The sequence below is a fragment of the Limanda limanda genome, chromosome 14 (genome assembly GCF_963576545.1).
Source record: "Limanda limanda chromosome 14, fLimLim1.1, whole genome shotgun sequence".
Lineage (NCBI taxonomy): Eukaryota > Metazoa > Chordata > Actinopteri > Pleuronectiformes > Pleuronectidae > Limanda > Limanda limanda.
Genome location: NC_083649.1, coordinates 7,451,702 through 7,474,401, shown reverse-complemented (window position 1 = coordinate 7,474,401; position 22,700 = coordinate 7,451,702). Strand labels below are relative to the sequence as shown.

General features: G+C 42.5%; 2 protein-coding genes across 4 annotated transcripts; both read left to right on the top strand.

Moving 5' to 3' along the window:
* The first annotated feature begins 1,162 nt into the window (after nt 1-1,162).
* LOC133019857 (clathrin interactor 1-like) lies at nt 1,163-9,830 on the top strand. The gene is made up of 13 exons (XM_061086437.1): nt 1,163-1,329; nt 3,816-3,920; nt 4,125-4,221; nt 4,649-4,757; nt 4,990-5,145; nt 5,224-5,244; nt 5,885-6,053; nt 6,153-6,369; nt 6,466-6,547; nt 6,692-6,769; nt 7,096-7,412; nt 7,497-7,680; nt 7,975-9,830. The coding sequence occupies exons 1-13, from the start codon at nt 1,289-1,291 to the stop codon at nt 8,346-8,348; spliced, it is 1,950 nt and encodes a 649-aa protein (XP_060942420.1). The 5' UTR covers nt 1,163-1,288; the 3' UTR covers nt 8,349-9,830.
* A 1,109-nt stretch (nt 9,831-10,939) lies between these two features.
* Nucleotides 10,940-21,971, top strand: tcerg1b (transcription elongation regulator 1b (CA150)). Of its 3 annotated transcripts, none has more exons than XM_061086414.1 (21): nt 10,940-11,009; nt 12,465-12,696; nt 13,387-13,539; nt 13,797-14,052; nt 14,160-14,441; nt 15,360-15,419; nt 16,839-17,027; nt 17,187-17,293; nt 17,594-17,682; nt 17,774-17,934; nt 18,074-18,155; nt 18,261-18,396; nt 18,655-18,744; nt 18,886-19,004; nt 19,210-19,360; nt 19,458-19,622; nt 19,816-19,998; nt 20,214-20,393; nt 20,667-20,750; nt 21,018-21,118; nt 21,219-21,971. In XM_061086414.1, exons 1-21 carry the CDS (start codon nt 10,963-10,965, stop codon nt 21,418-21,420), a joined length of 3,069 nt encoding a protein of 1,022 aa, XP_060942397.1. In that variant the 5' UTR covers nt 10,940-10,962; the 3' UTR covers nt 21,421-21,971. The 3 variants fall into 3 exon arrangements, with proteins under 3 accessions (XP_060942397.1, XP_060942396.1, XP_060942398.1); XM_061086413.1 differs by having other exon boundaries at nt 14,145-14,441; XM_061086415.1 differs by lacking the exon at nt 15,360-15,419 and having other exon boundaries at nt 14,145-14,441.
* Nucleotides 21,972-22,700: the final 729 nt, after the last annotated feature.

The following is a 22,700-nucleotide window of genomic DNA, read 5'->3' as shown; positions in this document are numbered from 1 at the left end:
AACACAAAACGATCACTTTAATTCAGAGAAACAGACTTTTCTTTAGGTAAAAGCAGATTTCGCTTCCTGGTGTGACAGGTGCATTTAAATGATTTCATCACAATTATCAAAACAGTAATTGATCAAAATGATGACAAATTGTTTAATGCCAACCCTGAGTAACAGTGACGTTTCTGGATCTGTTCTGAAATCTTCACATTTGCTTTATATATAGATAAGAAGATATTATGAAATGTAGAAAACATTCATAGATTCATCAATAAACAGAAAATGAATTGATTTCGAAGTAATTCCTCGAAATCAATGAATCTTGCTCCAACTTCTACAATATCAGGATTTGCTGTCTTTTATATCACTGTCAATTGGATATCAAGATATTTTATTTTAATGACCAAACAATGAATCAAGCAAATATTACAATTATTATTTGCAGCAGAATATTTAGAGCTAGTTCTCTGATGTGTTGTCAGCTGCAGTGAAACCTGCACCTGCTTCAGTTTAATGGGATAAATAAATAAATAAAACCTTAAAGCTGCGGAAACTTATTGTGTGGAAACGTGTTTCTCATGAAAACACAAAACAATCTCTTTAATTCAGAGAAACAGATTTTTCTTTAATTAAAAGCAGATTTCGCTTCCTGGTGTGACAGGTGTATTTGTTAACTGTTTTGCATTTAGCATTTCACTTTTTTACTTCACTTTTTTACTTTTATCTTTAATATATTTTTATTCAGAAATGTTTATCTCAAAATAAATGTTGCTTTGTATAATTATTGGTAAAAAGTGAGTAAATAAGAAGTAAACAGTGAGTAAATATATACTGGTTTCCCATTTTTTATTGCTCTCCTATGCATGTCGTATTTATTGCGTTTTTATGTTTCTATGTTCATTGTTTGCACCAATAACCAGAGCAAATTCCTTGTATGTGTGAACGTACTTGGCAATAAAATACTTCTGATTCTGATTCTGATTTACATGATTTCATCTGAATTATTATTTTTCTTTTTTGTTTCAATTTCAATCTCACATGTTCGTGTTTATTTATTTTTTTTAATTCCAATTTGCTTGGAGTGCTCGACAGCCTCGCAAGGGCATGCGCAGAGGACGCGTCCGTGACGTAGAACGGAGGAGACCCTTCGTTTCCGTAGCAACTGCGGCCCCGGTTCGATCCCCGCAGCGGCCGTTCAACCACCGGAGCTCACCGGGGCGAGGAGCATCGGCCAGCTGGGGGACTGTCGTCGGTGACCGGATACCACCGGGGGGGGGCGAGTCCGCGGTCCCGTTAGGAGATGCTGAACATGTGGAAGGTCCGGGAGCTGGTGGACAAAGCGTGAGTACCCGGAGCAGGTGCAGCTGCTCGCCCGGAGGATGCTAAGCTAACCCGGGGGCGAGCTACCCGGGGTGAGCTACCCGGGGTGAGGCGACCGGAGCCCGGGCAGCAGCAGCAGCTTCCCCCGGTCTAACGGAGAGGGATGCGGGGCCGTGACGTCACGCACCTAGCCCTCAGCTGTTAGCTCTCTGACTAGCCGGCTAGCTGCCAACCTTCAACCCTGCAGCATAAATATTACATTTGTTTTTAATTTTTTAATTTTTATTATTGCATCTTCTCTCGGGTCCCTCCTTCACCCCTGGTTCACTCGGCGGAATAATACTGCGATACGATAACCAGGGGAATTAATAATATGTGTGCGACCCAGCTGGCTAATTCCGCTAAACTAGCTAAGCCCAGCTCGGCTGTGTCATCAGGGAACTGGTCCCGTTAGCACGGATGCTGGGGCCGGATCACGCCCGGTCCCGCCCCGGTGGGATGCCCCGGTGTCTGCACCGAGCCTCCACCAGGTGCACACCCAGACCAGCAGGCGGAACTAGACTGGGTTGCAACATTTTACAAGTGGCTTGATAATTGCACGTCTCCCAGCTGGAGCTACACCAGTCTGAGGACGAGGCCCATGCCCCCCCACCCCCCATGGTCCCAGACACACAACAAAGCTGGTGTGGGACCAAACACATGGTTGTGTAGTGTCTGATCCCACCTCAGTGGTTTGTCTCTGCAGAGATGCTAGAGAGATGTAGATCTGTGTGATAACCATTGCTGCAGGTAGTTTACAATCTAATACAAAACACCTAAATCCTATTATTGTGTCCATTTTACCATCATTCACTGACAACAACATGAAAACACAGCAAACAGGACTGAAATTATGAGTATGACCAGAGTGAATTTTAGTCTGACAGAAGAATATGGAGTTTCCTGGTGGTTTTTATCTGTGGATTCCACATTTGGAGGATTTATACTTGTGTCTAGTTCTGATGATGATATATGTAGTTGTTCAGCGTGACTCCTCAGCTCAGACCAGGGGAGGGAATCACAGGCTAACTCACGATACATGTCCCACAATAACGATAATAATCACGATACAGGGATTCTCTGTTTATCGATATATTGCAAGACAATCATATAACGATCCGTCAATATTCATCCAACGGAATAGGATTAAAAAATGCCCCTATAGAGATAGAGATAGAGTGCAGGACAGAGTTTGACACGTCAGGTCGACGATATATTGTTACGTCAATAACTAGAGCCCCCCCCCCCCCTCTAGCTCAGGCGATCATGTGAGGATTTACATCATTTCTGGATTGTGTCAATAGACCAAACAGCCGATTTGTATTTAAGAGATAAGATAGAAAGCATTGAAGCGCCTTTCTTTATCGATTTGAAAATGCAAACAGCTGTTATTATGACAATCGCTGAAATACTTTGCATCACTCATTTAGGATTCTATCTAAGCAAAATAGAGTATTTGAACATGTAGTTAATTAACTGGCACCTGAAAATATGAAGTAGTAATATTATAATTAGTAGTTGAGGGATTGTTAGAGGCCAGCTCCCATCCGCTGTTTGTTGTGCCTGGTCGGCAATGATGAAAATACTGTATTATTGATCTGCCGTCTCAGAGTTGGCAGCTTTGCTTTTCATGCAGATTATGAGCTACACTATTATAGAGCCCTCACTGTCTGCCTGTCTTATGTACTGACAATAACTGAGTCTAAGGCATCAATTAATTACTTTTACCTAGGAGGGGGGTTGAGCTCAGAGAAAGAGATAGAGGTAGGAAAAGAAGGCAGCTACTTGGGTGTTAAGACGAAACAATAAAAAGAGAGGAGCCGAAGATTGGAGAAGGAAATTTAAAAAGGATAATTAAAGCAGGAAGATGACGTCTGTAGTATTCACAAGATAGGTTTGTTTAAAGTTGCAGTGCTTTGGCTGTACTTTTTGCTGGCAGTCTGTAGAACAAGCCATGCCCATATAGAGATGCAACACACACACACACACACACACACACACACACACACACACACACACACACACACACACACACACACACACACACACACACCGGAAAACCAAACACAGGAGCAGGTGAGGCCACAAAAGCAACAAGAACAGGAAGCAGACACAGCATATGGCTCCTCTGCACACATTCAGCTCATGAGGCAATAAACTGTCTCATCCTCTGTTGTTCCCTAGCCAGCTGAACATATTACACACACTGTGTACTTGTGTGTCTGTGCTCTCAAGTTCACTGGTCAGTACACAGCCTTTGAGTAAACTCTCATTCATTATTCAGTGAGCTGAGATTCTCTTTTTCATCAGTGCAGCATTTATTTTCTCTATCTCGATTACTCAACCCATGATTATAGCCATTTGTTCTGATTAGCCTGTGTTTGTACAGCATGGTGTGTTTTGTATAAGCTATGAAATATTGATGTTACTTTCTAATTAATGAAGAAAACATATGTTTGTGTCAACAGCACCAATGTGGTGATGAACTACTCAGAGATCGAGTCCAAGGTCAGAGAGGCCACCAATGACGACCCCTGGGGACCCTCTGGACAACTGATGGGAGAAATAGCCAAGTATGTGCAACACACACATTACAGTCACTGCATGTGCACGTAAATGTATCCATGTTATCTCTAGGGCAGCCGGTAGACACATGTTACACTAAAGGTGGTAACTCAACAAGCTGTTTCTCTCGGCCACATTCTGCTTTGGTTTACCTGCGTAGGTTTTACATGCATAACATATATATTTGTGTGGTTGTGTGTGTGTGTGTGTAGGTCAACCTTCATGTATGAGCAATTCCCAGAGGTGATGAACATGCTGTGGACCAGGATGCTGAAGGACAACAAGAAGAACTGGAGACGAGTGTACAAGGTGTGGCTATATTCTGGTTTGCAGTTTTATTGTTTCTTCCACTTATATACCAAGATACGATCCGTGAATTCTGTGTAGTGCAAATATGAGAGCAGTGCTTCTCAACTACTTCTCGTTTCCAACCTGCATAATGACTTATGAATTATAGAATTATGGATGATACAAAAGCTGAGGAAGAGTGAGTTTGGATATTAAAGAAGCAATTAGGCCGAGTTTAGGAGAGGAGACGTGACTTGAGGGAGGGAAACTGCTGGGAGAAGAAATAAATTCACTTAAACAGTTGAGTAAAGTAGAAATGACTTTAAGTATATTGTTGGCGAACATTTCTTCTCGATGAGCAATGCTTAGTTCATCCCTCGACATTTCTGTACCTCTCTCATTATTTCCTCACTCCATCTCTTGCCGTCTCTCTGTGTCTCTCTCCCAGGCCTTACTGCTGCTGGCCTATCTGATCAGGAACGGGTCTGAAAGAGTCGTCACCAGTGCCAGAGAACACATTTACGACCTGCGATCTCTAGAAAACTACAACTTGATTGGTGACTTTTTCCTCTTTCTTTCCTTTATTTTGAATAAATTTGAGATATGCTTTTATCTGTAAGTGCCGGGACCAACACAGAGATTTGTATATCTGGAGGGGCGTGTCAAAAATAGAAATGGTTAATTGTAATTTGAAGTAAAAACCTGATAGTTGTCTGACAGGAAAGGTCAGGACAACCCCCCCCCCCCCCAAAAAAAAACAACTTAATTTGTGCTTGTGTCTGTTTGCAGATGAGAATGGTAAAGATCAGGGCATCAATGTGCGTCAGAAGGTGAAGGAGATGGTGGATTTCATCCAGGACGATGACAAATTGAGAGAGGAGAGGAAGAAAGCCAAGAAGAATAAAGATAAATACATTGGAGTCTCTTCTGACAGTAATGGAGGAGGTGGAGGAGGTGGAGGAGTAGGAGGCGGAGGAGGAGGAGGCGGAGGAGGCGGAGGGGGCGGAGGAGGAGGAGGAGGAGGTGGAGGAAGCCTAAAGAATTGTACGTAACTTACCGACTTATCTTCTATGACAGTTTCAGTCAAGTGTGGATTGATGTGATAATAATACTTCCCTTATGGAAAACAATGTAAATTACAGTTCATTGGAGGAAGGAAACTGTGGAAATCAATCAAGTGTCTGTCTGCTCTGGTTTAAAATGAAAGGTTGAAATTGTCCAGTATTTGTTTAATCATCAAAACAGTAATTGATCAAAATGATAACAAATTGTTTAATGCCAACCCTTAGTAACATTGAAGTTTCTGGATACTGAAATCTTCACATTTGCTTTATATATATATAGTTAAGAAGATATTATGAAATGATGAAAACATTCACGGATTCATCAATAAACAGAAAATGAATTGATAAAGTAATTTATCGAAATCAATGAATCTTGCTCCAACTTCTACAATATCAGGATTTGCTGTCTTTTATATCACTGTCAATTGGATATCAAGATATTTTATTTTATTGACCAAACAATGAATCAAGCTAATATTACAATTATTATTTGCAGCAGAATATTTAGAGATAGTCAATGGTTACACAGATTCAGGAGGTTTTTACCAGTAATGTGATGGACTGCTCATGACCTTTGGTTGGATGCCTCTCACTGCACTTTCCTGTCTCCCTCTATCCAGCTAATGAGTTGGATCGGAGTAAGTGGGATGAGGACTGGGACAAGAGCAGAGGAGCTTTCCCCTTCAGCGAGAAGCTCGGAGAGATCAGTGACAAGATAGGCAGCACCATCGATGACACAATCAACAAGTTCAGGAAGAAGGAACGAGACGACTCGCCCGACAGAATCAGGTAAACATACAGTATGGCAGTCATGTGTGGTAAGACCTCTGTCTTGGATTGTCACAGCGATCACAAACACACAATAACCCAATATTCTGGTTGCCATAGTGACAACGAGGAGGACCGAGCAGCTAGAAACGGCAGGCAGGAAACCCTAGAGTTCAAAGATGAGGAGGAAACCGTCACAACGAAGAGTATCCAGATCACACAAGCTACAGAAACCACAACCACCACCACACGGAAACGCAGCGGAGCGTCGGGCAGCAAGATTCTGGATCTCGGTGCCGCAGCTCACTACACTGGGGACAAGAGCCCAGAGGAAAAGGTGCTCACATATAAACGCTATCATACTTCCCCAAAAGTGAGACACATTTTCAATCGCACATGAATAACTGGCAATTCTCTGTACTTCTCTTGTTAGTCATCAGTCAGGCAGTCATCCAGTAGCGGCCTCGCTGACCTGTTAGTGATCGACCCTTCATCCAATCAGAGCAATACAACAGGTAGGAACCAACTGTCACAAAGACGAGGAAGAAACAAAGTCCATGAAGATGATTTTAAAAACTTACTGTGTGTTCTGTGAGTTGGACAAAATGGTTCTTAGACTTTAGCTTTTTGCATGAATCCAATTGTGTTCCTCCATCCAGGTGGTAGCTCAGACCTCATCGCTGGTTTTGCTGACTTCTCCTCTCCAGCAGCCTCTGCCAGTCTTCCAACCGCCTCAGGTAAACTCCTTCTTTCCTCTGTGATCTTTGTCTGCTTTAACAATAATGTTTCAGGGAAAAGAAAGGAGTAATTGTGAAGTTAGTTGGACAAACGAGTAACGAATGAATGGGCCAGTTTTGCTGATTGTCATCCATACAAGTGTAGGAGTAGGATCCATACAAGTAAGGAAAACCCTATGCCCTCATACCAAACAGTTAAATTGTGTACTGTCTTAAATCCTGAAATGTACTCTCTAAGAACAGGGTTAGATTTGTATAGTTCTTTAGAGTGCATTATAGTTATAGTCCAAATCCAATTTAACATGTCACAACTCTCTTGTGGCCAGCTGCTGTATCATCCAATGGAAACGGAGAATTTGGCGACTGGAGCGCCTTCTCAGCCAAACCACCAGCGAGCTCTGCTTCCTCCCAGCCTGTCACTGACCTGTTTGGCAGTGTCCATTCGCCCACTGCCCCAGCCACTAATCCCGCCCACGGCCCACCTTCTGCTGAGCTGTTTGACCTGATGGGCGGAGTTAACCATCAACTGAACAATCCACACACAACACTGAGCGCGTCTCAGAGTTTGACTTTCTCTCTGGGAGGAGCGACACCAGGAGCATCTGTTGCTATGGCCACCGTGCCCCTTTCTCGCTCTCAACAGGTTAGTGTGGTACACAGCACATTATTACCGTTATTTAACTCTATGTATTTATCAAAGGGTAAAATGTTTGTCATTTCTTTTCAGAGCTTGGGAGGCCTCACATCTCAGCAGCTCATAGGACAACAGCAGAAGGTTGGCGTCGGAGGTCAGGGATCATTAGGGTCGACATGGTCTGACCCCTCCGTCAATATCAGCCTGGACTTCCTATCAGCAGGCCTCAACCCCACTAAGACACCGCCCACACTCAACAACATCATCCAGCAACAAGGTATCACGTTTCACTGGAATTCAATTACTGTGTGCAGAAATACAAAAGAAAACAAACTCATTCCACAACGTAGCTGCAGGTCTTCAAGTCTCATGTGAAACTAATATTGCAGCTCACCCAGGTCCAGGTCATATTTAATGATTAATTTGTGATATTAGATATTATTACAACATTTTAATTCAGGGATTTGAATTAATAAAGTCCGAGGCATTAAGTGGGTCATGACAGCAATGACCAAACTGTTCCACGGCTTCATAACCCAAGTGTCCACCTCGTCCCTGTTCATGTCTGCAGGTGTGCCCCCCGTCAACCTGCTGACCCAGAGCTTTGGAGGACTGAACCTGAGCTCCCCGCCCCACGTGACACCCATCAGACCACCGGCCAATCCCATGATGGCAGGTGGTGCCATGACGATGGGCATGCCTGCATCGATGGCAACTGGCATGCCACCTTCAATGACCACGGGTACCATGGGGATGGGCGGAATTCCTGCAAACCAAGGCATGATGGGAATGAACATGAGCATGAATATGGGCATGACCACTCCGGTGATGATGGGTGGCGTGGGAGTGCCAGGAGTCGCTATGGGCCTCTCACACTCCATCAGCCCAGCCGTGGTCCCACCCAAACAAGATGCCTTCGCTAACTTTGGCAATTTTGGCAAATGAAGGAGTGCGAATGTGTGTGAGTGTGAATGTGCATGTCTGACAGTGTGAGAGAGCGTGAACCACGGACAGGCCGCTGTACTTGAAGACAACCTTGCATGTTTCTCTCTCTGCTTCTGCTCTTTTCGGCGAGGTGAAACCAGTGATCGTTCGCTATCCCAATATGAAGACGCAATCTTTGAAGCAGGGGAGAGCGCCCCCTGGTGACACTCGCCCTCTGGTATTTTTCTTCTCGAGCAGGGAAGTTGTGGACCCCACAATCCTCACTTGTTTTGTAATATGAGCAGCACTGTCATTACAAAACATCACAACAGAACGTTTGTCTCTGTAACTGCACTGAGAATTCAATCAGTAGGATCGACTCCGGTTAAAATGGCATCGCTGCCTTAATTCTGCACTGTAGCCCAAGACATCACTTTCAACATGATTTCAACCTGATTTAATCACATATTCTACTTCCTCTCACTCATTGTGTAAACAGCTTAACAGTTACAGTGTCTGGAGTTCCCAGAATCCATACTCTGGTGCTGCAGCAAAACGCGGGATGGGTGTATGCAGTGAGATAATGAATTACATCCCTTTTCTCTCCGTCTGTCTGTCTGTCTCCCCTCCCATCGTTTCATCAGGCTTGTAGCAGTTCACAGTGGATGGATATACAGTAGGAGGAGATTGGTTGATGTGTAAATGACACCTTGAGTGAAGCCTTGAATTGCTCAGAGATACAACAGGGTTACTGTTAAAAGTAATGCTTGTCCTTTACTTTCCATTTTGGATGCCTCGGCCGTATTAATGTCCAATGAAAGCATCAGTCAGTATTTTAAGTACAATTAACTAATACTTCCACTCAACACTTTTGCATACAGACACCGTTTATGGACCGAGGCGCAGAAAAACGTCTTAAATAATGAGTATTTTCTGGCCTGCTGTGGGAAAGGAGGGCCATCATCTGCTAGAGTGAACATCATCGTGTAATTATTTAAACGTCTTTCATGTTGAAGGCAGTGGGACACAGCAGTTTTTGGGACACCTCAGCAATGCACCATTACTTAGTATTTTTTACCACTAAAGATTTTTCATCTTGCAGCTCATTTATTTGGTCTCTTGCATATCTAGTCCTCACAAGCGATGTACTAAACTCATTCGTTTTTAATAAATGGTTCCTACAGATATAGCTGAGATCGATCGAAGGGGGTTTTGGGATCCTAGGTGAAGCAAATGTGTGAGAAATGAGTGTCTGTGTGTGTGTCGGTGTGACTTTGTGTATGGATTTAGTTTTCTCTGTTTGATGTGCAAACACGACTAAGCGGAGCCTCTTGTCATTTTCTTAGGCACTGCACTCCGAAATGACCAAATCTTTATTTTGTTACTCTCAGAAGGAATAATTGCATAGCTGTTAGTTTAATATTTTATTAGTTGACTTGTAAGGTTATGTTCATATTGGAGAACTAATAATAATATTATTTAGACATGTTTTTTTTTCTTCTTTTTTTGGTACAGCTCATTTCATTTGATTGTACGCTATATTTTCTGTACATCATTCAACATTAAATTAAATTATAAAAAATGAAGGTTCAGTTTCATCCTTTCTTAAGTTTTTTGGTTGTTTGTCTTCATGGTCGTACAGATTTTTACGTTGGGTCCTTAACAGGGTTGTAGAAGCTGTCATTGAAAACAGGATTCAAGATTCAAGATTCAAGATTTTATTGTCAAATGAACAGAGATAACATCAAGTAGTCACTGTCAATGAAATGCTTGGGTCACACACTCTCTTTAAGCAATGCTCAGTAATTTCAACCCCAAAAAATAAAATAAAAATAGAAATAGTATAAAATAGAATAAAAAAGAATAAAATAGAATAACAATGAAATAAAATATCAAAAATTTAAAATGGAAAATAAAATATATACATCTAAATATATATCTTTACAGATGAATGTTCAATTTGTGCAGTAGTGCAAATATTCAAATATGCTTGTTATGCTGCTGGTGCAGGGAGATCACATCTGTATTACTTCTGGGATAAACAACCTCAGCAGAGTTTATATAAATGTTTTTGTTTCATTTGAATCAAATTAACTTTTATTTCATCACTACCGATACTATATTTATACTTATTATTAATAATCATATGAAATCAGTATTCGACATTTGCTGATAAACCACATTATTTAATCATGGAGACTTCATACAAATTAGATAGATAGATAGATAGATAGAGTACTTTATTCATCCCTGAAGGGAAATTAAGTTGTCATAGCAGCCGGTATATTTGAATACAATACAATAGAATAAAATAAAAAAATATTGAGGTAAAAAGAATAAAAAACAGAAGCACAAGATAAAATAAAATAAAATAGGTAGATATAACAACAATTTAGAAAATGATTATATTTTTACGCACGCACGCACGCACAACGACACACGTACACGCACACACACACGTACACACACCTGAACAAAGGCATCGTGACAAACCGGAAACAAGCGGACAACCAACGTCCAATCAGATCACGCACAGCTCGGACTGCGACACGATCGACAGCGGCGTTGAGCCAATCGGAGGAGGAGACGTCACTAAGGGGCGTTTCCAGGAAGTGAGTGGTAACATTTTCCTGTAATGGCGGACCAGGCAGAGAGCGAGACCATCGGATTCAGCGACAACAGGTCAGTTAAAACCACTCGAAGGGTTTAAACCAGTGGAGACTCCGTGGGAAACAACACACAAACCGAGTTTCAACACAAAGTTGTTTGTTAGCTTGATAGCTTGTGCTAACCGGTGTTTCCACTAGTGAATGGAGCCACGCTAGCTAACTAGCATGCGGCTAACTAGCCTGTGTTTCCAGTCGGCTCGCCGCTGCTGCACACTCGTGGCCCGCGGTAAATACCGACACCTCGGTCCAACACCGACCCACGTGTCCTTCCTGCACCGGGATGCTTCCCTCACATGGCCCCGGTGCTTCTCCAACCCGACCCCCCTCCCTGGGTGTGCATTCTGGGCTTATTCGCTAGTGCACAGTAGCATGCTAGCTAAGCTATGCTACAGTCATTAGTAGGCAGAGGCGCACAACTGTGTTTTGAATGGACCGCTTGTGTGTTAGCCTCGTTAGTGACACATTCATCCACTGAGTGTTTGATTTTTTAAGCTTTTGGATCATAGTACATGTGCCACGCATGAACAACAGGGATCCACCCTGGAGGATTGAGCATCTAAACGAGCCGACTAATGCCCATCACGACGCTAAGTGACGTCCGGCCCGGCTGGTTCATCCTCCAGCACGTATTCCTGCAGCTCGCATCCAGCCACTGGACTCAAGTTTCAGGCACATGAGCTCAGATGTGAGGGTTCGTTCAAATCCCCCCAAATTCAGTCTGCAGCATGTGCAGTCAACGACCCCAGACTCACAAAGACCTGTGTTGATTCACAAGGGAAACAAGGAGTGTTGACGCAGGTGTTGTGGCCTCAGCATCCAACAACAACATCAAGCTAGAGAAAACAAGATACACTATCAAGTTCTCCAAGACGCCTGCAGATTACATTCAAAACTGAGCTCTGAGCCATTTTCAAGTTTGTTTTCAAATGGCTGCACATTGTAATAATTCTCTTCTAATAGTGCACACAGTACTGCTATTAAATCTCATCGCAAAACACTAATTGGTTTTGCACAGATAAGGGTGATTGAACTGTCCTTAATTGATTTAAATTAAATTAGCCCTGCAGAAAGAAACATGTTTTTTTGTACTAGACGTGAAGGAGGAGGTTTGTTTTGCTTGTGATCACGGAATTCCCAAGATGGATATCCTCCAGGCATACCTTTCAAGTTCTTGGGAATGGCAGCTGGCAGTGAAGCCTCCTGTGTGAATTAATTGTTGTGCACTCTGATGTTAGGACCAACAAATTGACAATTTGAATTAACCATAAACAAAGTGATATCCAGGAAACAATCATGTTGTTTACACGATGCTTGTATTTCCCTGTTGCCCTTGCTTACCTGTAGTAAACATTAGAATCACGTATAGTCCGGTGGAATGTTTCAACAGCATGTTAGCTAGTTAGGATTTACCAAGGTTGCGTTTTTGTTAGTTCTACTCATTAAACTCATTGTGGCCTTGTTGTGATAGAATGGCGCAGCAGGCAGTGCGGTTCCGCGGCCCTGCCCCAGCACCTGCGCCCGTCCAGACCCCAGTGTTACGTGGCCCACCACCACTCCTCAGGCCACCACCTCCTCCTTTTGGCATGATGAGGGGACCGCCGCCACGACCCCCGTATGCACGTCCACCCTTTGACCCCAACATGCCACCCATCCCACCACCAGGAAGCATGCCGCCACCTATCGGACCTCCTCACTTACAGGTGACTGTTTCCCATTCTTATACAAACATGCATGTTTTTTTTTTTCAAGATAGTGAGGAGCTGAACGTTTTTATGTTTCTACACAGCATTTACAAAGAGATGGAAAGAGACTAAAAGTGGCCTGTTGAAGTACTAATCATCTGTTCATCCATAGTTCAAAATGACAAAATGTATGATCTGTGACACATCCCTCTGTGGCATATAAGACAAGTCAGTTCAAATTATATTATGTCTATCATTATTCAGTTTTGAGTTTTGGTCAGTTGATTGTTGGGTTCTGAGTTGTTTGTGAACTTTCAGTGGTGCAGTCTTTTGCTGGGCAGAGTCTGTAGACCACAAAGCAAGCTCATAATTCTTGTATGAATATCAGCAGTGTTTGATCTCGGAGCAGTACACACAGAATCGAGAAGGGCCGTGTCTAACACTGTTTTTATAATCTCCTTAACCTCTAACATCTTCCTAATGGATTTTAGTTGCAGTGTGTTTCCTTCTTGAATGATATTCTAGCGATAGAGCAGATTTAAATTCATAGAGTTGCATAAACACAGGCTGCTGGGTAAATTAGCAATGACTCATCTTACTGGCCCCTTTTCTCTTACTCAGTATCATCACATTTTGTTGGTGAAGGGAGGATTCTCATGATTATATGGATTGAAAACTAAATGCTGAGTCTATCTTTTTTTTTTGCAGAGACCTCCATTCCTTCCACCTCCCATTGGTAACCTCCCGCCTCCTCCTGGGATGCTGTTCCCTCCTGGGATGCCTCCCGTTCCTTCATCTCCAACCCCTGCACTCAATCCTACAGAGGAGATCTGGGTAGAGAACAAGACGTCAGAGGGGAAGGTAAGTCGGGAGTCGCATGTAAACACACAGCAGGGTTGCTATGCTGGTTAATGCATTCTGGAAAAAGATAAATAATTAATGGTCTCCCAACAGTATGTTAAAATAAAAAAGCCTTGGAGTCCTGTTGTAGAGAGGATTAGTTTGACGAGGTTTTCTGATGATGCAGAATCTTTAGTCCAATGTTGTAATACACATGTTGACATACACAATGCAGTTTGTCACCCAGTTAAACTTTCTGTGTGTTGTCCTTTGCACAGGCGTATTACTATAATGCCAGGACCAGAGAGTCATCGTGGAGTAAACCTGATGGTGTGAAAATCATCCAGCAGTCTGAACTCAACCCTCTTCTTGTGGGGACAGGAGCAAGTGGGGGGGTGACTGCAGCTGGCAGCTCAAGCACCGTCAACACTACAGCCAGCACGGCCGCATCCTCGACTCAGGCCCTGTCCACAACCTCCTCCCGCACACTCGCCTCCAGTCCAGACTCCCCCTCCCCCTCCGTGACAATTGCAGGTAATTGCTCGGGATATTATCATACTCGCATCCACTCGTACACCAAAGCAAAAATTGTAATCCTCTTGCTTTTTTCTTTTTGTTTCCATAAGCAACATGTGTAGCAGACCTTACCCCTGTTGCCACGGTGACCTCAACCGTTGGTGTGTCTCCAGTCACTGTGGTGACTGTTTCCACGGTGCCGTCGCCTGTTACCGCGGTGCAGACTGTGTCACTTCTGCCTGCGGGCCTGTCTCACAGTGCAGGCCTGTCTCACGGTGCGGGCCTGTCTCACGGTGGGGGCGTGTCTCACAGTGTGCTCCAGTCCAACGCTGCCATGTCTGCCTTCCCCCCTGTCATGGTGCCACCTTTCAGGGTGCCTTTGCCGGGCATGCACATTCCTCTACCAGGTAATAACTGCTGACTCGGATAAAGAGAAAGAAACTCACACAGTATACAAACCATTCAGGTAACATCACTGTCACTTCCTCCAATTACAAATGTTAGTTATATAGTGTTGGTGATAAGTTAACCAGTTAAGATTTCATTCCTCGATTTATTATTCCTTCGATTACTCTGATGTTTGTCGGCCACTTAGCTGTACAAATATTTTGAGACAACTGGCATTTAGTTTTCAAACCCTGTGGAAATCCTGATTCAGCATTACAGGCATATTTATGATGACAACAATAAATGAGGATAGCTAGTGGATGTCAGTTCTCACTGTTATTGGAACGCCACAGGATTGTTTTGGGGGCAACAGGAACTCGCTTATACTTGTAAATAACATGACTGTCTCTCAAAGTAATTCATACTAGACACAGACAGGTTGTGAGATCAGTAGGTTACATACAGATGTAAGTTCATGTAAATGCTCGTGTTGGTCCTACGTGTTGTCCTCTTCTCCGTAAAATGTCTTATTACTTTTTTCTATCTGTCCTTCATTTTAAGGGAAAAGCTCATTTGGGGAGATAATTTTTTATCAGCTTATTGTGGATTTAGTGTGTGTGTGAGGTGGCATAATTACAGTTAGACAAGGGATGGTCTAAATTAGGGATTTTTTTATTTCATTTTATAAATATCAGATTGAGAGCTTCTTGATTGACTTTGAGATTTTTTTTGTACCAACCAAATTATTCACTCTTTTAAATATGCTTTTTTATAAACGGTCTCATAATAGACATTACTCCTCTATTGTAAAAAAAACGTCCAGAGTCTATATAATATCTGGGTGTGTTTGTCTGCGTAGGGACCAAAACTTAAACACATGTAGTAGCTGATGTCCAGTGTCCTGCTGTGTTCAACCAGATCCTTGCTTGTTCTTTCAGGTGTAGCAATGATGCAGATAGTAGGTGGACCCTGTATAAAGGCAGGCCCCGGCGCCAACGGTAAACACCCCCCCGCTCTGCTCTCAGACCCACAGTAGATAGCATGGTAGTGAATGATGTCTACATGAGTCGTATGCTATATTTTGGACTGTGGTGAATGCTGTGAACATGATCCATTCAGTGTACAGTGGTGAAACCTCTCATTTATTAGCTTGATACTGAATGTACTCACAGATTTCATATCTCTGGATTAAATGTGTCATGCAACCCATTTCATCATCAGCATATTGTAGGGTGTAGAACTGGACAATGGGCTCAAGTCTTGTTTCCGGCGTTTCTTTGTTTAGATTAACCCATCACGAACATTTTAATGTTTGTTTTTTTGAGACCAGGTGTGTCTTTTGCGTGCTTCTACTTTTTTAGATGCACACATCACATTCATGGTCGTTGTTGTCAAGACATCACTGATGAAACCTCAGGATTAGCTGGAATACTTATTGCAAAGTATTATGGGAAAGTTAGTTTATCTGTTTCCTAGCCTGACAAACGGTTTTAAGTAGTGTTTCAGACAATGACTTTGATGTTCTTAGCAACAGGAGCGATGTTGAAGCAGATTATAGAAGAGTTTTGTTTAGCTGATAAACGCTCTGCTGGTAAGAGACACGTTTGACGAGGAAGAACACAGTGATCTCTGCTTGTTTGCGTTATTTTTTAGCAGTGATTTACAATGAAAGATAAATATTCAAGCTATCAATATTATTATTTCATGTCTCCTAACTACATCAGTGAATGAGAAAATAAAGTTTTCTTTAAACATTTGCAATTCTGTCAGCTCTCCACAGAACCCTCAGATTTGACCTGCTTTTAGTCTGTTTTTATAAATGGTGCCTTTGGTCTTAATGGGATAAACTGGAAATGCACGTTGTCCTCGGGAACTGGTCGGCTGTTTTGCTTTGTTTACTCTGACTGGTAAAAGATGTTCACTTGAAAATCAGCAGCTAAATGGTTAGGTTGGGCCATGTCAGAATAGAACAGTCCCATTAATGCGAGCTGTTGTCGTCCAGAAGTGAACCAGTTAGGACGACAAGTCGGGGTCATGTTGTTGTCCTCTTTTGTGTCATGGTTGTGTGTTTGCTGTCAGTGAGTTACATTTAGACTTCAGTAGTTTCATCTTTCACTCGCTCATCTAATAACCCACTTCTCCACACAATGAGGCAGATACTTTTAAAGTGGCAGTTAATCAGTATCATGTTGCCTGTGGAGCTCACTCCCTTACCTCTTGTTTGTCCTAGTTCATGTTGATAACAAATGGCCAACCAGCAATATGACATGTCACACAATTACATATAAACAAATGTTATGTTATGTTGTTATGGACAAACTAGAGTTTAGTCCATAACAACTACTATTGTCGGTCGGACCGAAAAGATGACAGTTAGTTAATCATGGTCTGTCTCTCTCCTCTCTTCCTGAATACAGGCATGCTTCCTGGTATGGGTCCGCCTTTAGTTTCCATGATGCACCCCGGGCTGGCTCTCTCGGCTGCCCCTGCTTCCATGCACCTCCCCGAGTGGTCAGAGTACAAAACAGCTGATGGGAAAACGTACTACTACAACAACAGAACACTGGAGTCAACCTGGGAGAAACCACAGTCCCTGCTGGAGAAAGGTGGGCATTGCTGACTAGTGCACACAAACACCTACAGATGACCAGCTTTATTTGTTGAGCTACATTATTAGAACCCTTTGTTTGTTTGTGTGTCTGTTTTGTGTATCAAGACAAGGGCAGTGGGGTTCACTTTTAACCCTTTCTCTGTACTGTTTTCAGAAAGAGAAGCAGAAAAGCTCAAGCAGCGTTTGGCCCAGGAGGAAGCCGAGGCAATGGAGATGGAGGACGAAGAGAACAAAAATGAAAACACTAACAATGAGAAGGAGGTATGTGAAGAGTAGAAAAACAACCTCGCTTTGATGCGATGAGCATAATTAAATCATCATTATTTATTTCCTTTATAACACGTGATTACCTTTTTTAATAGCACCACATATTTTTACATTCAGCGTTTTATACTTTCCAGGGACATCGTCAGATATCTTGAATTTAAATAAATCGACTTAGAAATCACTGGAGAATTATCAGGTTATCATGTTTTCAGTGTAAAGGAGTTAAGGTAAATTTGTATGATGCCGGCACTGTTATGCTCTATAGTTGGACTAAATGTCTCTGTTTCAACCAAGGAGCCCAAAGAAGAAGAGATGACTGAAGAGGAAAAAGCCGCCCAGAAAGCCAGGCCTGTAGCCACCAACCCTATCCCTGGCACACCATGGTATGCACGGCGTAAACACAGAACATTGTTATCTCTAGTTACTACCGCATTCTTATTTTCTCTTCTAATCTCCCTGGCTCCTTCCTCTCAGGTGTGTGGTATGGACGGGTGACGAACGCGTGTTTTTCTACAACCCCACAACACGGCTGTCCATGTGGGACCGGCCCGAGGAGCTGGTGGGTCGAGCTGACGTCGACAAGCACATCCAGGAGCCGCCACACAAGAGAGGCCTGGAGGACAGCAAGAAGACAGGTGTGCACAAAGACACACTCGCATGCAGTCAGGGATTATGACATTTTATAAAGAACTTGATTTTTATAGTTTCTGTTCTTGAAAACATTCTAAACACTGTACTGTTCTTACTATTTTATGTCTGTGTGTTCGTACACAGGAATCAATAAGGAAGAGCCAGAGTTAGCGATGGCTACTGAAGAAAATCTGGATGAGGAGCCAACCAAAGCCAAAAAGAGGAAGTAAGTTTCCCAGTACTTGGGGTACAGTACAACTTGTAAAATACTCACACTCCTCTACCATACCACGTACTATTCTCTAAAGTCCTCGTGTATTTGTCTTCACAGGAAGGAGGACGCGAAGGAGGCGGACTCAGAGAAGGAAGCAGCAATGGAGGCAGAACTCAGAGCTGCCAGAGAAAGAGCCGTAGTGCCCCTGGAGGCCAGGATGACCCAGTTCAAAGAAATGCTGCTGGAAAGAGGGGTAACACAACACTTATGCTGATTGATATTTTAAGGTAAAGTTTATCGGTCTTTGTCTGGAGACACACCATCACAAGACTGGGCTTGTTATGATTACCTTGTTATTTCTTGAATGGTTCTAGTTTTTTAATGTCAAGGATAAATCTTTCATAATAATGTTCCTGGTTTTGTGTGTGGTCGTAGACAGTTCGTATCAGACGGTAGTTGTAAATGGTCACAGCTCAATGTCTAAAACTCCTCTGTTCTTCTTCACTTGCAGGTGTCTGCATTCTCAACTTGGGACAAAGAGCTTCATAAGATTGTGTTTGACCCACGTTACCTTCTGCTCAACCCAAAAGAAAGAAAACAGGTCCAATCTCTTTTCCCGTCTTGTGTTTCTCTCTCTTCCCTCGTTATCACTCATTCTAATTTTCTTGGAGAATTGTCATTACCATACGGGCCCTGCTTAAAAATCCTTCATTTATAGGTTTGTGGTTCATGTCCATTTTAGGTGTTTGACCAGTATGTGAAGACGCGAGCGGAGGAGGAGAGGAAGGAGAAGAAAAACAAGCTGATGCAGGCAAAAGACGAGTTCAGGAGGATGATGGAGGAGGCCAAGTTCACACCCAGGTAAACAGCCAGGCCAGAGCTTTAAGATATTTACATATTTGGTATAAATCCTCTGATAGTCAATCTCGCCTGCTGATATTTAATCAGAGGTAAATAATATTTAAATAGCTGTTTTCTGACAGAAACTTAAAAGGGCTTAAGAGATTATATTCCTGAGATGTTTTTATCTTCTGTTCGTTGTAAAAAGTTGTTTTTTTATTTGCAGAACAACATTTAGTGAATTTGCCATGAAGAATGGCCGAGACCCGCGATTTAAGACCATAGAGAAGATGAAGGACAGGGAGACCATCTTTGTGGAATTTATGACCGCTATGAGGAAGAGGGAGAAAGAGGACTCCAAGTCCAGAGGAGAGAAGGTATAACTCACGGGCACTTTAATATCTCAAGTTGAAGGTAAAATCTACTTTTGGGCAGATTTCTGATTCGTTTACATATTTGTATGTCTGGTTTCAGGTGAAGTTAGACTTCTTCGATCTTCTGAATGAGCAGCACATAGAGGGAAGCCAGCGATGGAGCAAAATTAAAGAGAGGCTGGAGACGGACCCGCGATACAAGTCTGTGGACAGCTCTGCACTCAGAGAAGAACTTTTCAAACAGTACATGGATAAACAAGCCAAGGTGTGTTTGAAACATGAATTAGGTTTGAGGGACAGTGAAATGGAGTCAGGATGTAAAACTGCATTTTCTATTTTACTTCATTCTCATTTGTTTACCGCGTTTCTTGGACGCTTTTCGAGAATTTGCATGAGGTGGATAGAATCCTAGCTATTGTCGACATCCCCTCACAGCCCATGTGTGTCACATCCCACAGAACGTTGACGTCGACAAGGAGCGAGAGCTGGAGCGGCAGGCTCGTATCGAGGTCAGTCTCAGAGAGAGGGAGCGTGAAGTTCAAAAGGCCCGATCAGAACAGACCAAAGAGATCGACCGGGAAAGGGAGCAGCACAAGAGGGAGGAGGCCATCCAGCATTTCAAAGCTCTCATGTCCGATATGGTGAGATCCTCTGCAGATTTTTACTTTGGAATGAAATGTGCTGTATTTAATATTTCATGAAGTCTTGATATGTCACCAGTTTGTCATTAATCACAAGATATGATGAGAAATATGGTGAATAAACAGCTTATTCTAAACTTAGTAAATTAGCAGGAGCACAATTTTAACTCGTGCCTTTCAACTCGAACCATTATAATTTGGTAATTCATTCCCAGGTTCGTTCTTCGGATGCAACGTGGTCGGACACGCGTCGTAACCTGAGGAAGGACCATCGCTGGGAGTCGGCTTCGCTGCTGGAGAGAGAGGAGAAGGAGAAGCTGTTTAATGAACACGTAGAAGCTCTGGCCAAGAAGAAGAAGGAACATTTCAGGCAGCTTCTGGATGAGACCAACACGGTGAGGAGTAAAAACATGAAGTGGGAAAGGTGCCAAAAACAGTCAACACACAGAAAAATGACCAATAATCTGAAATAAGATTTTTTTTTTTATATAATCTGTTTGCTTTAAAAAATAAATGCTAATTCAGTTATAACCAGAGCGCACTTTTATATTGGGTGATTAATGTTAATCTAAAGTGTCTATTTAAATGCTTTATCCATTCTTTCTAACAATCTGGGTCAAGTTGATGTCTGGTTTATCTGAGTTTATTGACCGGTCTTCGTGTTGTAGATCACCTTGACAACAAGTTGGAAGGAGGTGAAGAAGGTCATCAAAGAGGATCCTCGCTGTATTAAGTTCTCCTCCAGTGACAGGGTAAGTCTTTTAATGAGTAACCTCACTGTTATTTCATTTGTGCGTAATAATATAGACTGGTGTTCTGTAAATCTTAAATCATTGAATTCATTTCACATTACAGAGTTACAGTAAATTAGAAGTTTGACCAAGTGTCACTTATAGGAAAAGCTTAGGGAATTACTGTTTTATAAAAAAGGTGAAGTGGTGTGGGTTTAGTTACTTTACTTACTTTAGACTGTATCTGAGTTTTGATGTGTGATGTGAATTGTTCGTCTGTTTGTGTAGAAGAGACAACGTGAGTTTGAAGACTACATCAAGGACAAGTACATCACGGCCAAAGCTGATTTCAGGACGCTGCTAAAGGAGACAAAGTTCATCACGTACAGGTCTGTACGCTTTTTTTTTTAATCTTCTCTGAATCCTGCACTGAGACGATATTATTCATAGTTTGACCATGCTGCTTTCTTACCGTCTCCCTCCCTCCAGGTCAAGGAAACTAATCCAGGAGTCAGAGCAGCATCTGAAGGACACGGAGAAGGTCCTTCAGAACGACAAGCGTTACCTTGTTCTGGACTGTGTCCCCGAGGAGCGCAGGAAGCTCATCATGTTCTACATTGAAGACCTAGACCGCCGCGGTCCACCACCTCCCCCCACGGCCTCCGAGCCCACCAGACGCTCTACCAAGTGAAGAGTAGCGCCACCTTCTCGGCCAGTGTCCTTCTCGTCCTTGCCCTCCACTCGGCCAGAGCATGACCTCGCCCCAACATCCCCCTCATCCCCGCCCTCCTGGCCCATGGCTGGCCTTGAAGTGTTATTGCTGGGGGTTATGTTGCTTAGAGATGTACCAGAGAGATGAATTGTAGAGGTCTCTGTGTTATGTCGCCTCTTAGCCGTGAATTAGCCCTTCATTCGAAGCAACAGCAGGGAGCAGAGGTTACCTGATCTCAAGGTGACCCTTGACCCCTCACCTCTGACTGACCACATTTGAGGGAGAGAGATAGTGACGTGGCTGCTGCCCAGGCAGACAAAGAGGTGTAAGATAACAGATGTAAATGAAGATGAGCGTGCGTGGGAGTGTGTCTGTGAGTGTGTGTGTGTATGCATGTGTCTGAGGCGTTCTTAAGCCTTACTTCTCCACTGTGCCACTTATCAGTTTAGCGGCTCAGCGTGAATGTTAGTTTCTGCTCAGTGGTTTACTCCTATATTGATGAAATAAAGGCAACTTCCACTGTTTTTCAATTTGTCGTCCTGTGGATTTCATGATTCTGTGTAAGTCTGGAACTCATCTGGAGAAATTAGTCAGAAACTAAACCTCTTTTCATGAAGGAGCAGATTAACCTCCAGATACCTGTTGTCACAGCAATTCAATTATTTCACCTGACTATTAGACCCACCCATCATTTAGAGATGAAATAAGTAAGTTTATAGGTCGATTTGAAGTTGGTACAAAATTATTGTTCAAGGTTTTGTTTACTGATGAATCACTGCCTCGTCTCAAGTGTTAATATTTGTTAGTTTTCTATGATGGTAAATAAAAGTTTGACTGCTGATTAGACAAAAAACTGTTATGAGTTATCTGAATTTGTAAAAATTTTACTAATTTTGACAGACACTTGTAAAAATCAATTATTAAAGAAAACACCCGTCACAAACACCACACGTTTGGTTCATAGTAACTTGTTGATAATCGATCACTTCTTAAATTATGGAAAAGTATTGATCTGTGAACGTATATATATACGTATATCATATTTTATTAGCCGCTCCACCTGATATTTAAATGATAGAAATAAACCAGTGTATATATAGGATAGATAGATAGATTACTTTATTCATCCCCGAAGGGAAATTAAGTCGTCATAGCAGCCGGTATATTTGAATACAATAAAATACAATAGAATAGAATAAAATAAAAAAAATATTGAGGTAGAAAGAATAAAAACAGAAACACAAGATAAATAGGTAGAT